The 21,224-nt window shown below is 41.5% G+C and overlaps 1 protein-coding gene across 1 annotated transcript in view; it reads right to left on the bottom strand.

Moving 5' to 3' along the window:
• Positions 1 to 21,224, bottom strand: part of plg (plasminogen) — a 125,258-nt gene that overhangs the window by 44,741 nt on the left and 59,293 nt on the right. Inside the window, exons 8-12 of the mRNA XM_078556734.1 lie at positions 11,908 to 12,070; positions 11,542 to 11,663; positions 8,996 to 9,152; positions 7,179 to 7,381; positions 995 to 1,143 (exon numbers count right to left, since the gene is read on the bottom strand). Of these exons, the coding sequence (XP_078412860.1) occupies positions 995 to 1,143; positions 7,179 to 7,381; positions 8,996 to 9,152; positions 11,542 to 11,663; positions 11,908 to 12,070 (794 nt within the window). The remainder of the gene's footprint in view (positions 1 to 994; positions 1,144 to 7,178; positions 7,382 to 8,995; positions 9,153 to 11,541; positions 11,664 to 11,907; positions 12,071 to 21,224) is intronic.

Here is a 21,224-nt window from a genome sequence, read left to right as displayed (position 1 = left end):
TGGAGGCAGTTTCAATCTTGGTTTTCAAAAGAAAATGGGATAATTATCTCAACTTCAGGACTATAGGAAAAAAACAGGGAGTGGGACAAAATGAGTTGCTCTTGCAGAGAGCTGGCACATACACAATGAGCCAAGCGGCCTCCTCCTGTGCTGTAAATAATTCTATGATTGTATGATTCCACCTCTTTATGAATTGCAATGGGTAGAAAATTATAGGGCGCACAACCACAATTGTACCCTCTGTTGCAGTGCTGCATCACAGCACATTCCTCTGGAACTCCTAAATTTGCATTTTAAGTATAGTTCATGAAACACGCAATTAAAGCACGCCAATTCCGCTGGCTCTCTATCCCAACGATAAACTCTTGGAACAGGAAATGCAAGTTGAAGGGGCAAAATCGCGGAGAGGCTTCTAATTAAGGGGCATGCTTCAAGCTTAGACTCAGCGATCTGAAGTGTTTTTACCAACAAGCAAGTTGACATTGCTAAGTCTGCCAAGTGCCACAGTTTGCCTCCATTGTTGCAGCAAAGAGTTGTAAATGCAGGATTAATGTTGGATGCATAAAGAGAAAGTCTACTAGTATTTAATTTCATGCAAAGGGTTTATAGAATATGGACTGCTGTACCATATTAAAGGGTACTTAACATGAGATTCAAGGAAGATTGAGGCAATTCCTCGAATTGGGACTCAGGGAAGTTGCTCAGGGAAGTGGGACTCAGGCAAGTTGCTCTTAGATGGAGCTAACACACACAATGGGTTGAATGTTCTATAATTACATGATCTGCTTTGCAGTATCCTGTAATCCCTACATTTTGCAATTTCTTCTCTGGTGTCCTCTTGCTCCTTTGTAAAATCCTCCAGCAGTAAGGGTGTTCTACAAGTACAAGGTGGCTTTTGTGATGAAAAAGATAGGCCAGTTTAGAACAAATGAAATGCATTCTTTGAAACATTACAGCTGAGGATTTGTTTCAGCAGGCCATACAGTCAACTCACATTTCCCTCCAGTCCAGCCTTAGGGTGTGTCTCAGGAGTGAACTGTCCATGAACATGGGGGGTCATCGCTGACCAATTTTGGCATGTCTTGCCACTTGATGTGGTTGATCTTTTCCCGCGATATGTCACTCCATTACCTACTTTGCAATCTGGCAAAATATAATTAACAGAAGAAAAATGACTTCCATCTCTTTCACTGCAGCATCTCTGAGACAATGGGGGCTTTTATTGTGCTGAGAGACCCAGAGCACATATAACAAAACTATAATGATTTTTTCATTTAAAAGAATATAAATCAGGGCAATGTGGAACAGTAGGATGCAGGTTTACACAGTCTCGATCAAGCTCAGATGCCAAGCTAGCCTGTCACAGGTAGGGAAGTGAAAATCAGAGCATAAGTCATGAAGGACCAGTTTCATTCACTTATGGAAGACAATGCAGATGGTCAATGGTAGAGGCCTAGGAACAGGTTATCTGCTTTCCCTTGTTGCTGGAAATGAAGCATACTGTAGGGAACCAGTTAGAGGGATCTAGGTGTAGGAGGGTGTAGACAATACGAGCATATGAATTAGGGGCAGGAGGTAGGCCACTCGTCCCTTCGTGCCTGCTCTGCCACTCAGTAGGATCATGGCTGATCTGATTGTAATCTCAGCTCCACGTTCCCACTTAGCCCTGATAAGCTTTCACCCCTTGTTAATCAAGAATCTATTTCTGCCTTAAAAATATTCAAAGACTCTGCTTTCACCACCCTTTGAGGAAGAGAGTTCCAAAGACTCATGACCCTCTGGAGAAAAAATTTCTTCTCATCTCTGTCTTAAATAGGTGACCCCCTATTTTTAAACAGTGACCCCTTGTACTAGATTCCCCCACAAAAGGAAACATCCTTTCCACATGCACCTAAGCCTCTTTCTCTTCTAAACTCCACTAGATACAAGCCTAGCCTGTTCAACCTTTCCTCAGAAGGCAAATATGCCCATTCCTGGTATTAATCTAGTAAACCTTCTCTGAACTGCTTCCAATGCTTTTACATCCTTCCTTAAATAAGGAGACCAATACTGTACATAGTACTCCAGATATGATCTCAACAATGCCCTATATAACTGAAGCATAACCTCCCTACTTTTCTATACAATTCCCCTCACAATTAATGATAACATTCTATTAGCTTTCCTAACAGAAAAGTTATTTTCTATTAGCTTTTGCGATTCATGCGCTAGGACACCTAGATCCATCTACATCTCAAAGCTCTACAACCTCTCACCATTTAGATAATAAGCTTCTTTTTTATTCTTCCTAACAAAATGGACAATTTTGCATTTGCCATATCTTTACCCACTCAACTTACCTATCTATACCCCTTTGTAGCCTTCTTATGTCCTCTTCACATCTTACTTTCCTACCTATTTTTGTGTCATCAGCATATTTAGCAACCATATCCTCGGTCCCTTCATCTAAGTCATTTTTATAAATCGTTAGAAGTTGAGGCCCCAGCATTGCTCACTATGGCACACCACTCGTTACATTTTGCCAACCAGAAAATGACCCGTTTATGCCTACCCTCTGCTTCCTGTTAGCTATCCAATCTTCTATATGTGCCAATATGTTACCCCCTACACCATAAGCTTTTATTTGCGCAATAACCTTTGATGTGGCACCTTATCAATGCCTTCTGGAAATCTAAATACAGTACATCCACCAGTTCTCCTTTACCCACAGCATGTTACTTCTTCAAAGAATGCCAATAAATTGATTAAACATGATTTCCCTTGCACAAAACCATGTTCACTCTGCCTGATTACCTTGAATTTTTCTAAGTGCCTTGCTATAACATCTTTGATAATAGTTTCTAACATTTTCCCTGTGACAGATGTTATGCTAACTGGCATGTAGTTTTCTGCTTTCTGCCTCCTTCCCTTTTGAATAAAAGAGTTACATTCACTATTCTCCAATCTGATAGAACCTTCCCCAAATCTAGGGAATTTTGGAAAATTAAAACCAAAGCATCAACTATCTCATTAGCCGCTTCTTTTAAATAGTGAATGTAACTCCATTATTCAAAAGGGAAGGAGGCAGAAAGCAGAAAACTACAGGCCAGTTAGTTTAACATCTGTCACAGGGAAAATGTTAGAAGCTATTATCAAAGATGTTATAGCAGGGCTTCTTTTAAGGTCCAAGTATGAAGTCCATCAGGACCTGAAGACTTGTCAGCCCGCAGCTCCAACAATTTGCTCAGTACCACTTCCCTGGTGATTGTAATTTTCTTGAATTCCTCCTTTTCTTCAATTTCCTGATTTACAGCTATTTCTGGGATGTTACTTGTATACTCTATATTGAAGGTCGATGCAAAACACTGTTCAATTCGTCTGCCACCTCCTTATTTTCCATTAGTAATCCTCCAAACTCAGTTTCTAGAGGACCAACGCTCAGTTTGTTAACTTTTTCAAAATATCTATAGAAATTCTTACTATCCATCTTTATATTTCTAGCTAGCTTTCTCTCATACTCTAATTTTTCCCTCCTTATTAATCTTTTAGTCATTCTACGCTGTTTCTTACATTCTGTCCAATATTTTGACCTGCCACCCATCCTTGCACAATGATTTGCTTTTTCTTTAAGTTTGATACTATCTTTAACTTTTTTAGTTAACCATGGAAGGTGGGTCCTTCCCTTCGTATTTTTATTTCTTGTTGGAATGTGTCTATTCTGTGCTTACTGAAATATACCTTGAAACATCTGTCACTGCATCTCTATTGACCTACCCCTTAACCTAATTAGCCAGTTCACTTCTGCTTTCATGAACTCACAATTGTCCTTATTTAAGTTTAAAATACTAGTCTTGGACCCATTCTTCTCTCCCTCAAAATGAATGTAAAATTCAATCATGTTATGATCGCTGCTACCTAGCAGTGCCTTCACTATGAGGTTATTAATTAATCCTATCTCATTACACAAGGCTCCTAGGACAGCACCCTCCAGAGCAGTTGGAAGGATAGGGCTCACAGAGGCATGGCAGTAATGGTGCCCGCAATGCCTAACCCACACCCCCCCACCCCCCACCCCTTCCCTCCACCCCCACCCCTCCCAGACAGCATCTGAACTCTCTGCGTGGAAGAGTCAGGGACCAACAGTAGCCTCTCCACCTGCAGACTAGGTGGACTGCAGTGGGGCTATGAGGCATCATCTTATCATGTTGAGTAGCTCTTTTATGGATGGGCCATATGAGGCCCATGTCCCTTCTACCATTCAGTGAGGTGAGTATGAATAGTTGAGGGTTTACTTACCCTGGCAGCACGGATGAGGTCATTCATCCATTTCTGGCACTGCAGGGCAGTCCTCCGGTGGAGGCGGTGAGCACTGACCACCCTGGCGACTTACTCCCATGCAGGGTTCATCACACAGCTCGGCCTCCTTCTTCCATCCTTGGGGTACAGGACCCCCTTCCTGGCCTCTACTGCATCGAGCAGCACATCAAGGAAAGTGTCGCTGAATCTGGGGACTGGAGCTCCCTGTGACCGGCAGGCCAACTCCTCCTTCCATAGTGGCTAAGTTGATGCATGGGCACCTTTAAAATATGGCGCCCAGATATGATGCCAGGGCACATGCCATCCAGCCCATCCTGCTGCGTGATATGTTGGGAAACCCCCGACTGCATATTTGATTAGGCCAGCATTGCGTGATTCGGTGCGAGTGCCCACCGGCTTGCACAGTGGGAAACACTCCCAGTTCCTGCCCCACCAGGCCCGAAATGAAAAATTCTGCCCCTCATCTATATTACCTTTGTCCATCTGATTTTTCCAGTCTATATGTAGATTAAAATCCCCGATGATTATTGCTGTACCTTTCTGGCAAGTTCCCATTATTTCTTCCTTTATTCTCTGTCCTACCATGTGGTTATTGTTAGGAGGCCTGTGCACCACTCGCACAAGTGACTTCTTGCCTTTATCATTCCTCATATCTACCCAAACTGCTTCTACATCCTAGTTTCCTGAACTTAGGTCATCCCTCTCTAATGTGCTAATACCATCATCAACTGACAGAGCCAGCCCTTCACCTTTTCCTTGCTTCCTGTCCTTCATAAATGTCATGTAAATAAATCAATAAATAAACACAATTTAAAAAAAAAGACAAACATGCCAACTAGTAACACAATATGAGTCAAGTCTGACTGTTCCCGCAAGTACCATTGGTATTTTACTCTTCAAGGTTACCCTTGTAAACATGGTGCAATTACTATGTAATGTACATACATGATCTCTTGGAATTTGTTGCAAATGCTCTTCTGGTGTTTTTATCTCGCCCAGGGGCTTTAATTTTACTGTAACTGCGTTTTGTTTACAGCAATCATTATTCCACTCATCATGTAAGTATAAGGCACTGGTGTCAATTTAAAAACAAATTTGGCCTCATCTCCCTAAATGGATATTCATTTTTTGAATAATTTGAGAACTATGCACAAGGACATGTATGAGAATTGTAATATTCACTTCATATAACAAGGTGGGGGATGGGAGGGTCTCATTGTTATGTTCCCAGGTCATGCCATTACATAACTAGCTATTGAGAAAACTCCTGATTCTAAAGGAGGCAGGAGCACTTCTAGGAATGTCAGTTGATGCCAAACCTGAGGGAAGATTTGGAGTAGGCCTGAAATTAAAGCAATGGCCACAGTCATTTATTGATGGTTTAATTTCAAAAGGTATTAGTGTTTGCTATGTATGTCTGTTTTTTTTTTGTTTATGATATCTGCAATGTTAGTTTATGCAATATTTACTTCTGTCAGTGTATTTTACCTGAAATATTTTCAATTTTAGCTGTATCTTTAAGTACACTGAAGATAATATTGTACAGTGTCAGTTCTATGTTCTGACTGTTACACTGGTCAGTGGAATAGTCCTTTAAAATTTAAGTAATTCTTTACTTTAGAATTTAAATCTCAACAATTTTATTAATGCAGACCCAATGTAGTACAGAAAGGGGGCGGATTTTTGTCCACAGTTTGGGAACTGAGTTGGACCCATTTCCTGCCATCTGGAAAATCAGATGTTCAGCCATCTGTTTAGCCTACTTCTGTTGATAGAGTTGCCAGATGGCTTCATTATGAATGCATGGCTGAGCTCCAAGAATGGTGAATGGATTTAGCCATGTAAGCAAAGTTTAACAGTTGCAAAGGGGAGTGCCAGCATTGTTTGACTGACAGCTTTATGAGGATATAGTAAATTATTCTTTCTATGATGTGGTTTTCAATGCCTGTTTGTTTACTTGGACAAAATTAAGAGGTGTTAAGAGGATTAAATCTTTATCCATTGATACCATGAATGGCTGTGTATGACTGACAATTTTATAAAGTTATGAGATGAGCCGTTTTTTTCAAAGGTGATTTTCAAAGTGTGTTTCCTTACTTTGTCAGTTTCAGGAGCATTTCAAAGATTTGCCAGACTTGTTAGTGGCTTGTTGGTTTTGTACATTGTGGATAGTGGAAAAGTGTGCATGTGTTCATGGGGGACATGGAGAGTATGGGGTTAATGGAAGAGGTATGAAAGGGGCATGGGGAATATGAGGGGACATGGAGATGGTATGAGTGCACATGGAGTGGGCATGGGGTTTATGAGGGAGAATGGGATGAGCATGGGGATATGAGGGGTCATAAGGGATATAAGGGAGCATGGGCAAGATCTTTTAAATTTACCTGTCAAAAGGTTCCCAACTCCACAGAAGACCCCCCCCCCCCCCCCCCCCCCCAAACAAGGTTCACAAAGTGATTTACCTGGCGGGGTTCTGACAGCCTTAGGAACCACAGCCACCCCCATGAAATTTGAAATTCGAATTGAGATTTAAATTGTGAACCAAAGTCATTTTAAGTGAACATCAGGTCACAACCCGCCATGATGCTCACCCTGGCAAAAATGGAGGGCGGCAGGAATCATAGGGGATATTTAATAATGTGGCCTCACATGCCTCCCATTTTGCTCTCCCTATATGAGTTTACTCAGCCTCGGGAGACAAAAATTCAGCTTCTGATGTAACTAATTATTTAAGCAGATTAGAAAGTGTTCAGTTTAGAAAGTGTTCATATGAATTGTCTTTTCAACAAATGCTGTAATGCTTCATTTCCTGTTGTAATACAGTGACAATGCTTTTGTGATGACTATTTGTATTCTTTCCCAATGAAGTTACTTCTAATTACCTGGTTGACCATTAGGTGCTTGCGATGCCTCAACGCCTCCTCCATGTTCAGGAATGATAGTGGGGTCTTGAATGTGTATATGAGGTCTATTGAGGTGGCACTTTGAAATCCTGCAGTATTCCCATCGGACTGAAGGATCAGTTGTGAAGCACCAAGGTGCCCTATCCTGATCAGGGTTTCTACAATAATTGTCAACCAGTCCGCTGTAGATTGAAAGTGAAAAAAAATCAACAATCGCTCAGGGCTAGATTTTTGCTGAATCTAATTTCATTCCTTTTCTTGTCCTAGAGAGAATCCTTCCAATCTTGCAATGGTGTTTAACTCAAAAGATTCAGTATTTCTTCAGCATCATGATGAAGCTGATACCTTTACTGAAGCTGTTTGATATAGAGGCATAATTACCAGATCGAATATTTATCCATTAAAAAAAGGAATTGGGATTTTATGGGGAGATAGTGGTGTAGTGATAAGGTCAATGGGCTAGTAATCCAGAGGCCCAGGCTAATATTCTGGGCACAAGGGTTCAAATCCCACCACAGCAGCTGGTGAAATTTAAATACAATTAATAATCTGGAATTATAAAGCTAATCTCAACAATGGTGACCATGAAGCCATTGCTCCATCTGGTTCACTAATGCCCTTCAAGAAAGGAAAGCTGCCACCCTTACCTGACCTGGTCTACATGTGACTCCAGACCCATAGCAATGTGGTTGACACTTAACTGCCCTCTGAAATGGTGTGGCAAGCCACTTGGCTCAAGATCAATTAGGGATGGGCAACAGATGCTGGCCTTGAAGTGACACCCACATCCCATGAAAGAATAAATAGTGAAAAAAATACAGCTGTTAAAATTCTGAGGACAATAAAGTTGTTCTCAAGCACTGGCAATCGTAAAGAGGGCTCCATTTTAAGTGGCATTAAAAAATAAAGTAGGAAGCTACATAGGAAATAAAAGGGAGTAAAACAAAAGAACACAGAGACCAGGGGAAAGGACAGCAGAATGAGAGAAACCAGGGGGTTTGCAGGGAGTGGAGTGGGGAAAACAAGAAAGCAGAAACAAAAACACAAGAAGGGAGATAATGAGACCACGATGGGAATGAAGAATGTGCAAGACACAGAACATGAAGAGAGAGTTGTTGAGAAAACAGGCAGTGAAACTCCTTAGTACACTCAATACAATGTTCATAGTGATGGAATGTTTATGTGTAGTCATTTGGTACAGCAGTATTAATGGAGTCTTAGCACAATTCTGCCATGTTCTTGAAGTTCCTTTGAGGAGTACTCTGGACCAACACATTAATACACAATATCTGCTTTATTGATTTAGGCATTTAAAATTGATTAGGTATCATTAAAGACACATATGCACATTTAAAGCATTCCCATCTCTCACTCAGCAGGTTGTGGGTTCAAATCGCACACCAGAGATCTGAGCACGTACTGAGGGAGCACTACACTGACAAGGATACCATCTTTCAGATTAGACAAAAAACCAAGGTCCCTTCTTCCTCACAGGTAGACCTAAAATCTCCCATGGCATGATTTTGAAGAACAGAGGAGTTCTCCCCGTTCAACTGGCCAATATTTATCCATCAATTAACATCACTATTGCAGATTATCTGGTGATTGTTTTATCCTGGGACCTCACTGCACAAATTAGCTGTTTTTTGATATTAAGGCAGTGGCTACACTTCAGAAGTACTTCATTGGCTACAAATTGCTTTCAAAGTGTCCTGAGGCCATGAAAGGTGCTTTCTAATTGCAAGTCTTTCTTTCTTTGGGTCTGTATAGGTACAAAAATCAGCCTATGTACATACGCATTAGGAAAATTGTGCGACGTTTTCTCATGTCTATGTGGTGTCATGGAATCCCATTCCTGGCATCTTTTTCCTGACAGTGTCACGGCTGTAGTCCCGCGATAGTTATAACCATTTTCATCAAAGCAATCAGTAGGTCCATCTTTAGTCGTTGGCACTGAAAATTAAACAGTGTAGAAGATTTTGAGGGGCATTTTGATATAAAAAACTCAGAATCTTGTATTATTTACCAGTATTCCCAGTTAATTTGCTCATTGCAGTAATTGTGCATTAAAGGATAGTAATTATGTGGTTTGTTATTAATCAATCAGTTATTATTCTTTGCCCACTCTCCTAACCTTGCTCTTAGCAGTAAATATATTCGATGCATTTTGATTAGAAACCTAACAAATGTAAGTTTTAACTTGTTCAGCATCAATTTACATTGAATGTTCAGTTTTACTCTGGATTTACTTCATTCCCATGTTGCATGAGTTCCTTCCGTTTGAGGATTTATTAAAAGCACCAACAGCGAACAGAGCAGCAGATGTAGGCTGAAGGAGGGGACTTAGACCAAAAGACCATAAGACATAGGAGCAGAAATTAGGCCATTCGGCCCATTGAGTCTGCTCCGCCATTCAATCATAGCTGATAAGTTTCTCAACCCCAATCTCCCGCCTTCTCCCCGTAACCTTTGATCCCCTTACCAATCAAGACTTTCGGTGGGTCTTGTATCAATTCTTTTCATGATGAATACTTTGGAGGAGGAACAACAGAGCAGTAGCTGCATACAGAGTCCAGAAAGTTTGCAAACCTGAACTAAACTGGAAAGGATTCCATTGCATCATTCCAAGGTGTCAATGTTAGCATGCTTGCCTCTGAATCAGGCAGTTTTGGGTTCAAGTTCTGCACAACCCAGGCTGCCACTTCAGTGCAATATTGAGGGAGTGCTGCACTACTGGAAATATCTTCCTTTGGATGTGGTGTCAAACCAAAAGTCGGTCAGCTCTATCAGGTGGATGTAAAAGATCACATGGCTCTATTTGAAGAAAAGCAGGGAAATTCTCTCTTGTGTTCTGGTTAATATTTATCCCTCAACCAGTAACATTAAAGCAAATTTTCTTGTTATATCATATTGCTGTTCGTGGGAGCTTGCAGTGATCAAGTTGGCAGCTGTGTTTCCTAAATTACAACACTTCATTTGCTGTAAAATATTTTGGGATCTTCTGAGGTGGGTAAAAGGGTGCTATATAAATGTATCCATATTAATATATTCTTGTCATTCTCTGGTGTCCAAATAAACTTACCCAAAATTTAAGTTGATAAGACTGAAAAAGCACATGGGATCCTTGGCTTTATAAATAAAGGAGCAAGGAAGTGATTAACACCATGAATGTATGGTTATGATATTGTAGATTTTGTCAAAAAAAGCTAATCTGTCTTTTAAATGGACACAAGGAGCCTTCAAGAATGGCTACCGAAAGTCACCTGACACACACACAATTCTTAACTCTCAGACCACTTTGAGGAAATACCTTTTATGCGGGCATGATACTTTATAAGTCACTGCTTAGGCCTCAGCTAAAGTCCTGGGCTCGATTTTAATTCTCTTCAAAGTACACCCAGAGTTAAAATTGGGCCCAGTGTCCAATTCTAGGTACTGCATTTTGAAAGGATGTCAAGCCTGTGGAGATGGTGCAGAGCAGATTCACCAGAATGGTACCAGGGATGAGGGAATTCGGCAATGTGGAAAGACTATAGAAAATGGAATTGTTTTCCTTAAAGCAAAGAGGTTAGGGGACCCAGATTTTAAGATAATTGGCAAAAAGGCTAGAGGAAAGTGGAGGAGGATGTTTTTTCTCTTAGTGAGTTTTAATAATCTGGGATGCACTGCCTGAAAGGGTGGTGGAAACAGATTCAATAGTAGCTTTCAAAGGGGGTGTGGATCTATACGTGAAAAGAAAAAAAATTAGCAGGGCTATGGGGAAAGACTGGGGAAATGGGACTAACTGAATAGCTTTTTCAAAGAGCCAGCACAAGCACGATAGACTGAATGGCCTCTTTCTGTGCTATATGATTGTACAATTCTATATTTGGACAGGTGAAAATGTTTTCTGTGACACCAGGAGCTCAATCACAAGATTAGTCTAAGGCACGTGGAGTATAAAGGTACACATGTGAGTCACACAGACACTAAAGACATCCAAAAGAATGGGCAGATTGAAGGGATGATACAGACATCTGTGAGAAGAATGTGTCACGGTCATAAAGCGGTAGGATGAGACAGAGAACAGTACAAAAAGTTGGAATCAGAAAGGAGAGACGATTACAGATACAGAATCAAGTCTAATTTTTGTCTTTAATAATATCTTGGGAGATCAACCATATGCCGTAATGCTGCCATCATGAGAAAACTCCAACACATCTGACTCTATGTAACGTGATGGGAGATCTGCTAATAATAATATATAGACCAATTGACAAAGCAACAAACAGCTTAGTGGAGATTTAATATAGGGCTCAATAAAAAGAAGCAGAGCACTATCTGGAAACCATGGAATTCTCACCTGGAGGCGCAAGGCCACACTTTCGTACTTGGCAATATTCCCATCTTGTATCTGGGTCGGTGGTGTAACACCAGGGCTCCTTTTCATTATCCGGGTTCCTGCAGTGATTATCTTCTAGTCCTCTGAAAAACAGCAGGTTGGATGTCGATCAGAAAGGAATATTACATAGTTTTGAGTGTGTGACTAGCTTCATCTCATGAATAGAAGATATGGAAATATGGACGGTCTGAATCCTGATTGGAACTGGCTTGGCTCCACACAACTTCGAACAAGTCTGCAATCGTACAGGAGTGACTTGAGTCTGTTCCCCTCATCAGGGATGATGGTGGAATGCACTTCACACAAGGGCTACTGACATTTACTTACTTGCATGGGTAGTTGTCTGGAGTTCTTGTGTGCAGGTGCGGAATCTGAGCGTCCCATCTTTGACAGACTGTACCAGAAATGGTTGTTGATACAGTTCCACGATACCTCTGACCCTTGCCTGTGTAGCATTCTGTCTCTCCTTCAATAGCAGGGGGCTCCCCATCTTCAACAGACGTAGAATAAACAATATTGTCAAGTTTATTATTGAGGGTTTGTACAGTTGTGTTATTATTTGTGTTGCATGAAGGAACCATGGATAAATGTTTCCAATTTTCTGAAGAAGGGGATAGAAAATCAGAAATGAAGGAGTGGAAGCAGAACAGTCATACTGGGTTACATCTTCCAATGCCTTGTTCAAGCATGCCATTTTTCTCGGACAAGCCTAGACAGTGAATGTAGAAAAGTTACTTGCCCATAATGTGGGGGAAGGGTGAGGAGACTGAAAACTATTAATATAAATTGCAGTGACCCTATTTTTTCTACTGCCAACACTGAAACTTATCAAATCTAGATTATCAGAAATGAAAAGTGTAGGGCTCAAGAATAGTGCAATGCTGTAGAACACTCTCGCGCAGTGCTATAATGGTGGAAAGGGGGCTTCTATCCTTCCACTCTCAGATATAGTATTTGGAAAGTTCTGGTGATTGCTCCATATCCTCTACAGAGGAAAATAATTATGAGAGGAAGAGTTGTCTTTGGGCTGTTCACTGCTTTGATGAAGGCTATATAGCAGGTCATGCACCTGTTCTCTTGGCTACACCAATGCACATCCTATCAGGACTTGTATAACAGGAAGATGGCTGAAGCTAGAGGAGTCTCATAAAGAATAAGATTCCTCAAGTGGAATAGTGTAATTGATTAGAGCAGCAACTTCAGCAAATAGGATAATAGTATGATAAAGCAGAAAAGGAGGCCTTTCAGCTATCATGTCTGTTCCAGGTCTTCAAAAGAACTTTCCAATTAGTCTCATTCCCTTGCTCTTTGCCCGTAGCCCTGCAAATATTTTCCCTTCAAGTATTTATCTAATTACATTTTGAAAGTTATTACTGAATTTGCTTCCACCACCTTTTCAGGCAATACATTCTGGATCATAACAACACACCACTTTTAAAAAAAAATTCTCATCATCTCACCACTGGTTCATTTGACAATTATCTTAAATCTGCATCCTCCGGCTGATGATGCTTCTACCATGGAAACAGTTTCTTTTACTTACCCTATCAAAATCTTGCATTATTCTAAACACTTATCAAACATCCCAACATCTCTTGTCTCTCATCCCTGGTACTATTTTAGTGTATCTAAGTCCTTGACAGCTGATGCTAAAGTGTGGTCCAGCATTGGACATAATACACCAGTTGGCGCTTAACCAGCACTTCATAAAGGTTTAGCATAACTTCCATGGTTTGTATTTTATGCCTCTCCTTATAAAGCCAAGGATGCTGTATTAAGTTTTATTTTTGGTAATTTTATACAGTAGTCTAAACAACAGAGGAATGGCAGGACACTTCAGTCCCATTGAATGCAAAGCCCATGTTATTTGGGAACTCCAGACAACTGCAACTGCAGGAAGTATCATCAGATGGAGGAGCATGGGTTCCTGGTTTCGAAGCTGGAATTGAAGCTGGCATCACTGCTGTGCATCCATAAGGCGGAGAGCTATGTGCATAGAACATTTCGGGAGGTGGTCACCTCTAGATCGGAGTGTGCAAGCAGAGAGGGTATGAATGACCGCCAGATCGACAAGGAGAACCAGGCAGGTAATGCAGGCATCCCGTGACTGCATCTCACTCTCTAACCAGTATTCAGTTCTGAGTCAAGTCCACAGTACCTTGGCTGGGTTATCTGTATAGCGAGAGAGTTGAAGTTTGGGAATAGAATAGTAATAGGGGATTCTATAGTCAGGCGAGTAGATGCAGGTTTCTGTGGCCTCAGTCATGATTCTACAATGGTATGTCGCCTCCCTGGTACCAGGGTCCAGGATGCCACTGATCAGCTAGGGAAAATGGTGGGGTAGTGGTAATGTCACTGGACAAGTCATCCAGAGACCCAGGCTAATGCTCTGGATAGGGAGTTAAATCCCACCATGGCAGCTGGTGGAATTTAATAGCAATTAATAAAACCTGGAATTGAAAGGCAGTCTCAGTAAAGGTGATCATGAAACTATCATTGATTGTCGTAAAAAACTCATCCGGTTCACTAATGTCCTTTAGGGGAGGAAATTTACCATCCATACCTGGTCTGGTGACACCAGGTCCACAGCAATGTCATTGACTTTTAACTGCCCTCTGAAATGGCCTAGTAAGCCACTCAGTTCAAGGGCAATTAGGGATGAGCAACAAATGCTGGCTTCGCCAGCAATGCTCTCATCCCATCAAAGAACAAGAAAAGGTGCAGAACATTCTGAGGCGGGAGTGTGAAGAACCAGAGGTCATGGTCCATATCAGTATGAATTACATAGGCAGAAAGAGAGATGTGGTCCTGCAGGCAGGTTTTAAGGAGTTGGGAAATTGATTAATAAGCAAGACTTCAAAGGTCACAATCTGCAGATTGTTTCTGATGCCACGTGCTAGTGAGTATGGAAATAGTGTAGACGAATATGCGGATGGAGAGATGGTGCGAGAACGAGGACTTCAGATTCCTGGGACATTGGGACCAGTTACGTTGGAGGTGGGACCTGTACAGACCAGACGGGTTGCACCTGAACAGAGCCAGGGCCAAAATCTTCATGAAGTGAAAGCAAAAATACTGCGGATGCTGGAGATCTGAAATAAAAACCGAAAGTGCTGAAAAACTCAGCAGGTCTGGCAGTATCTGTGGGGAGAGAGTTAATGTTTCAAGTCCAGTATGACTCTTCAGAGCTGGAGAGGTAGGAGTGTGATGGGCTTTTGCTGTTAAAAAGGGGAGAAGGGCAGGTGGAACAATAGATGAGGTCAGGGATAGGTTAGAGAGCAGGGGGGATAAATGACAAAGATGTCATGGAACCAAAGGCAAAGGTAATGATAGTATTAAAGAAACAGAGGATCGGTCCAGAGTAACTGTGACTAGAAGAATAAAGGTCAGGACTGTCTGAAAGCAAAAACATGAGAACAGAATACCGACTGGCACTTGGGGGAACAAATTCAAAATGGAAGACAGAGTTCATGGCCTGAAATTGTTAAACTGGATGTTGAGTCCAGGAGGCTGAAAGTGCCTAATCGGAAGATGAGGTGCTGTTCCTCCAGCTTGTGTTGGGCTTCACTGGAACATTGCAGCAGGCCGAGGACAGAAATAAGAACATGAGAGCAAGATGGTGAATTGAAATGGCAAGCGACCAGAAGGTTGTGTTATGCTTGCAGACTGAGAAGGTGTTCTGCAAAGCGGTCACCCAGTCTGTGTTGGGTCTGCCCAGTGTAGAGGAGACCACATTGTGAGCAGCAAATACAGTAGACTAAACTGAAAGAAGTACAAGTAAATCACTGCTTCACCTGGAAGGAGTGTTTGGGGCCTTGGACAGTGAGGAGGGAGCAGGTAAAGGGGCAGGTTTTACATCGCTTGTGATTGCGTGGAAAGGTGCTGTGGGAAGGAGATGAGGTGTTGGGGATGATAGAGGAGTGGACCAGGATGTTATGGAGGGAACAATCCCTTCAGAATTCTGACAGGGGAGGACAGGGAAGGGGAGGAGAAGATGTGTTTGCTAGTGGCATCATGCTGGGGTTGGTGGAAATGGCGGAGAATGATCCTTTGAACCTGGAGGCTAGTGGGGTATCCTCACAAAATGGTTTGCTGTTGCTGTGGGAGAAGGTTTAAACTCATTTGACATGGGGATGGGGACTATGATTATAGCATTAAAAAGGAGAAACAATGTGCATAAAGGATTGGGAGAGTAACAGGTACCTCTAGGACAAGAAATAGTAAGGTATTAGCTGGAGTCAGACTAAGATAGGTTTGCAGTGCAGTGTAAATGCACAAAGTGTGATAAATAAGATTGGTGAACTGCTGATGCAAATAGGTACATGGGAATATGATGTAATGTGATCTGGAGAGCTGGCTCAAAAAAGGGAAGGCTTGGGTATTAAATATTCCTGGATACAAAGTGTTCAAGAAGATAGAGAGGGGAAGAAAAGTGTCAGCATTGATTAAAGAGAACGTTGCAATGCAGGAGAGAGATGGTGTCCTGCAACATTCAAGGACAGAATCTATTTGGTTAGAGTTAAGAAACAACTGAGGTACTTATGTGTGTAATCTATAAACCACTAACTAGTGGAAAGAATATAGTGGAGGAAATTTGCAGGAAAATTAGAGAGGTGCAAAAACTATACAGTTAAGAAAATGGGGACTTCAGTTATCCTAATATAGGCTGGGATGATAATAGTGAAAAAGGCAGAGAAGAGTTTCTGAAATGGGTTCAGAGGAAGTTTCTAGATTACATTTCTGACCCAATGAGGAAGGAAGCATTGCTGGATGTGGTTCTGGGGAATGAGATGGATCAAATGGCAGTTGGGGAACATTTAGGGAACAGTGATCATAGTATCATAAGGTTTAGGTTAGTTATGGAAAAGAACAAGGAGTAATCTAGAGAAAGGTTACTTAACTGCAAGAGCGTCAACTTCAGCATTTTGAAAACAGATCTGGCCAAGATAAATTGGAATCACAGATTGACAGGCAGAAAATATAATCAAACAATGAGCCTTTAAAGAGAGTGTGGAGCATAAAGTGATCGTGAAAGTGTTTCATTTACACAATGCTAAATTCAGGAATTTGGTGCAAGTGGGAATTCTCTGCAGAGGGGGAAGAAAGTACCATTTAATTTTTTTTCAAACTGCTAGTAAAGCTGGTGTATGGTTTTTCATTTATCTCCAAGCTAGGAAACTGTGGTTTGCTATTACTTTACTTTTAGTCACTTGGCAGTACGGAACTTGAGCATTGCTGAAAAAAAGACACATGCTGTCAAAGTTTTTCATCTTGCACTCATCAGGATAGACGCAAGAATGCCAAATTTCAAAGGGTACGACAATTTATACTGCATGAGAAAATGGTGTTGACTGGTTGGCAAGTTGATTCTGATTGGACGAGGCATTGCCATGGAGAAAACACCAGGAAACTATTGCCCCCATGTTATTGTTTAATTCAAAAAAGGTGTAATACCTGGACATGTTCTTTTTGCTTTACTTTACTAAATTAGTAACTTAAACTAGATAAACCAATGATTTCATAAAACTAAAATAATCAATTCAACTAAAATTAATTAACTAATAAAATAAACAAATAAGTTTAGATAGGTAAGGCAGGGCAGGTGGTTTGCTATAACTACAGCAAGTGAGATTTGTGGAAAGCATTGTGATCCTTGACAACCATGCTTGTGGTAAGTCTCTGTAGCTCAGAACTGCAGTCCAGATTTGTGAACTGGAGTCTGAGCTGCAGACATTGTGATCCATCAGGGAGGGGGAAGAGTTACTTGGACACTTTGTTCCAGGAGGTAGTTACAGGGTTAAGTAGAACTTTAGGGTCAGCCAATGCTCAAGGACAGGAGGGTATGACTGTGAGTCAAGGAAGTATGGGGATCCTGGATGTAATGATGGAGGAACCTTGGTGCTTGACATCAAGAACAAGTACGAGGTACTTTCTACCTGTGAGTTTGAGAACTAGGACTGCAGGGTGGATGGGAAAACTGACCATGGCTCCATGGTTCAGTAGGCCATTCAAGTGAGAGGGAGTGAAAAGGAATGTGGTGGTGATAGGGGACAGTATAGTCAGGGGGATGGATACTGTTCTCTGCTGCTGAGACTGGGAGTTCTGAAGGTTGTGTTGGCTGCCTGGTGCCAGAGTTAAAGACATCTCCTCATGCCTGGAGATGAACTTGGAGAGGGAGGATCCAGTTGCCGTGATTCACATAGGAATTAATGACATAAATAGAATGGGGAATGGTGTTCTGATGAAAGAGTTTAGAGTTTTGGTCCAAATCCTGAAAGAACTTGTATTGGAAGGGGAAGCATCCAGTTATTATGGGCCATGCAGGAACCAATGGCATAAGTAAACTAAGGATGATGTTCTGCTGAGAGATGAAGGAGTTAGGGCCCAAATTAAAAAAAGAGAAACCTCACAAGGAATAGATTGTGATTGTTAACTGAGTCACGTGCCAACTGACAAAGCGATGAACAGGTTAGAAAGTTAATTTTGTGCTGAAGGAATGGTGTGGGAGGCAGGGGTTTCGTTTCATAGACCAATGGGACATTGGCATGGCCTCCCACAATATGGGGAGACTGCTAGGTACATCTAGGCATCCTCCCAGCGGCTTCCCAAGGAGGGCCTTACTTTCCGGACGTTCCATGGTCCATGGGGGCTCCCCTGGTATCAATGGCCGACCCCATGGCTTCAACCCGCCACTGGGAAGTTCACCTCTCTGATCATCGGGACCTGCCTGCATGCCTGGCCTTGGCACATTGAAAACATTTCTGACCCACCCTTTGGGTATGCCTCAACACGAACTCGAAGTTGTCCCCGATTGGGCCGGCAGCTCTGTTTGGGCTGCAGCTCTGAGAAGCAGACTGCTGTCCTTCATTGGAAAGTGGTGCAGGTGCTTTGCAATTTGGAAATGACATCAACCCTGTCTGGTGTTCCAAGAAATAACTCAGTCAAGTTAGTCAAACATGACTGTAGTTAACAAATCCCTGCTGACTTTCACCTGTTAACCCATACTTTTTCCAAATGACAATTAATTTTATCTTAGACCATTGTCTCGAAAAGTTTCCCCAACATTGTCGGTAGACTGGCTGTATTTGTGTGGTTTTTCCTCTTCCCTTTCTTTTGGAAAATATTTCTCCATAAGGATGAAAGAGAAATTTGCTTTATCTTATGACCACCAAATACTTCCCTACTAAGAGAAATGGGAAGTCTGCTCAAATTGCTCTGCCACTGGTTGCTAACAGTACACCTGTTAGCAGAGCAATTAGAACAGAGGCTCATGGGCAGTTTGTCAACCTGTTATCTTTGAGTAGAAAATGACAAGGTGCAGAGAGGGGAACATTTACAAAAATAAGACATAAATCATGATGTGTTGACTGGTCTCAGTTGGCTTCTTTGGGTAACAGAGATTGAAAATAGGCTAAGCTCCTTGTCCTCATCATCAACCAATGATCCCAGCTGTAATATTGGGTGAAGACTGTGCCTGGCTTAGTTGCAGTTACTCACTGCGAAGAGTCATATGTGAATAAGATCTCTTAGATACAGTAACAGTGGACAGCTTCCCAATAAGCAGTCAAGGTCTTTGGTAGAGTAAAGCCAGGGAGGAAGTTGATGGTAGCGAACACAATATCAGTCTTGGCTCAGTGGTAGCTTCTTTACCTCTGAGTCAGAAGATTGAAAGAAGTCCCACTCTAGAGACTTGAACTCTGAATTCAGGCTGACACAAAGTACAATAACGAGGGAGTGCTGCACTGTCAGACATACCTTTTTCCCAGAAGTGATGTTAAACCACACCAGAGTTCTGTTCTGGTGAACATTCATCCTTCAATCGACACCACTGAAACATATTAACTGTTCATTCATCTTATTTGTGGTTTATGTGATCTTTTTGTTTGCAAATTACCTGCTGCATTTGTATTAAGTGTTTAAACTATAGGTAGTTAATGGCCTGCACAATGCTTTGGGCCAATTGTAAGACAAGGCACCATGCAGCTGTTCTTTCTTTTGTTTTGTATCTTTATTGCCATCTTTCTTGTATCTTATTTTCCCTGACTGTGTAATGAAAGGTAAGTCATAGAGCAATAATGGTAACTAGCAGAGCTTGGCAAAATAAAATGGGGAAAATCTACATTAAATAATAAATGCACAGATTTTGTGGCTGTAGTATAAATGTCTGCCACATAAAGGGTTGATGTGGGACTGAGTACAGTACCACCCACGTAGTGATGCAAGAGAACACATGACCCACACCTAGGGGTCAGTCTAGTGCCAGATAGAGCCATGCATGGAAGCAAGCATGGAGATAGCTCCAAGCATGGACTTTACTGTACCTATGTATATAGATTCTAGTAGTTAATAAATACTTACTGTTGAACTACCTAAGATTATGAATACCTTAATAAGACCTATGGAACTATGCCCAACTATGCAACAAATCAAAGAAGCGTTCTGACCTCCAGAAATGCTCATGAAGCAAAGGTGCAGAAGGAAATCACCAGAGAAAATCTCTAAAGAAAGGCTTGGAAGCTGAAGGCAGAAATTAAATTCTTCATTGCAGTACAAGACTCCAATGAATCCCATGGAAGACCAGCTTCAATACCTAGAGTGTGCAGAGTCAGCAGATCTAGCAGGGGTGAGCTAAAAATATTAAAATTCTGAAGTTCTGAAACACAAGTTCTGAAAAAAGTTATAAAACTGCTGTGGTCAGAAACTGTTGTTTAAATGGCAGTCCGAGAAACCCGATCACCGAGTTGGCACTTGAACACATGATGGCCGAGCTCACTCTAAACAAAGAAGAAAAAAATTAATCAAAACTTAATCGTGACTGAGTAGGCAGCTTTAAAAGCTCTGCAAGAGCCAGGATTCAATGACCCAAGACTCCTTCCAAGACCCAAGAACAAAGCGGGGAACTCTAACCAGTCAGTCCAGGCAGCCATTGTTGAAAAAAATTTAACATTGAGACTACGAACGGTATTACTGTGGGAGCCAAACAAAACCGGCAAGTGCAGGAAACCCCTTGGTGAAGAAGCATACAGCGGCGCCATCTTGGATTTTTGGAAACGTCTTAAAGCTGCATTAACCTGCAACTTAAAAATTTTAACCATGGATCAGAAATCCACTTTTCCAGATCAATTTGCACTTATCAAAGGCCCAGATCATTCACAAAATTGGGGACTCTGGAGAAAGAGATTCCTTAGATACATGATTGCTTCAGGTCTGGATAAAAAGACAGAAGTTGAACAAGTTAACACACTGCTTTATTCAGTAGGCCCGATAGCCGATAATATAATAGCTAGACACGGAATCAATGAATCATCTGCAAAATTTGATTGAGTTTTAAAATAATTAGATGCTCATTTTAACTTCAGAAGTAATAAAATTCTTGAAAGGGCTAAATTTATTAGACATGTGCAGCAGCCAGAAGAACCTGTCAACTCCTTCATTAGCGAGCTGTACAGGATGGCTGAAGGCTGTGATCACGGTGACCTGAAATCTGAGCTAATCAGGGATAGAATAGTTGTAGGAGTGGTGGACAACAGACTCTGAGATAAAAGCAAAATACTGCGGATGCTGAAAATCTGAAATAAAAACAGAAGATGCTGGAAAAACTCAGCAGGTTTGGCAGCATCCATGAAGACAGAAACAGAGTTAAC

This window comes from Cetorhinus maximus, chromosome 14 (genome assembly GCF_964194155.1).
Source record: "Cetorhinus maximus chromosome 14, sCetMax3.hap1.1, whole genome shotgun sequence".
NCBI lineage: Eukaryota > Metazoa > Chordata > Chondrichthyes > Lamniformes > Cetorhinidae > Cetorhinus > Cetorhinus maximus.
Note: the sequence above shows the minus strand (reverse complement) of the source record. Positions and strands in the feature narration are given on the sequence as shown.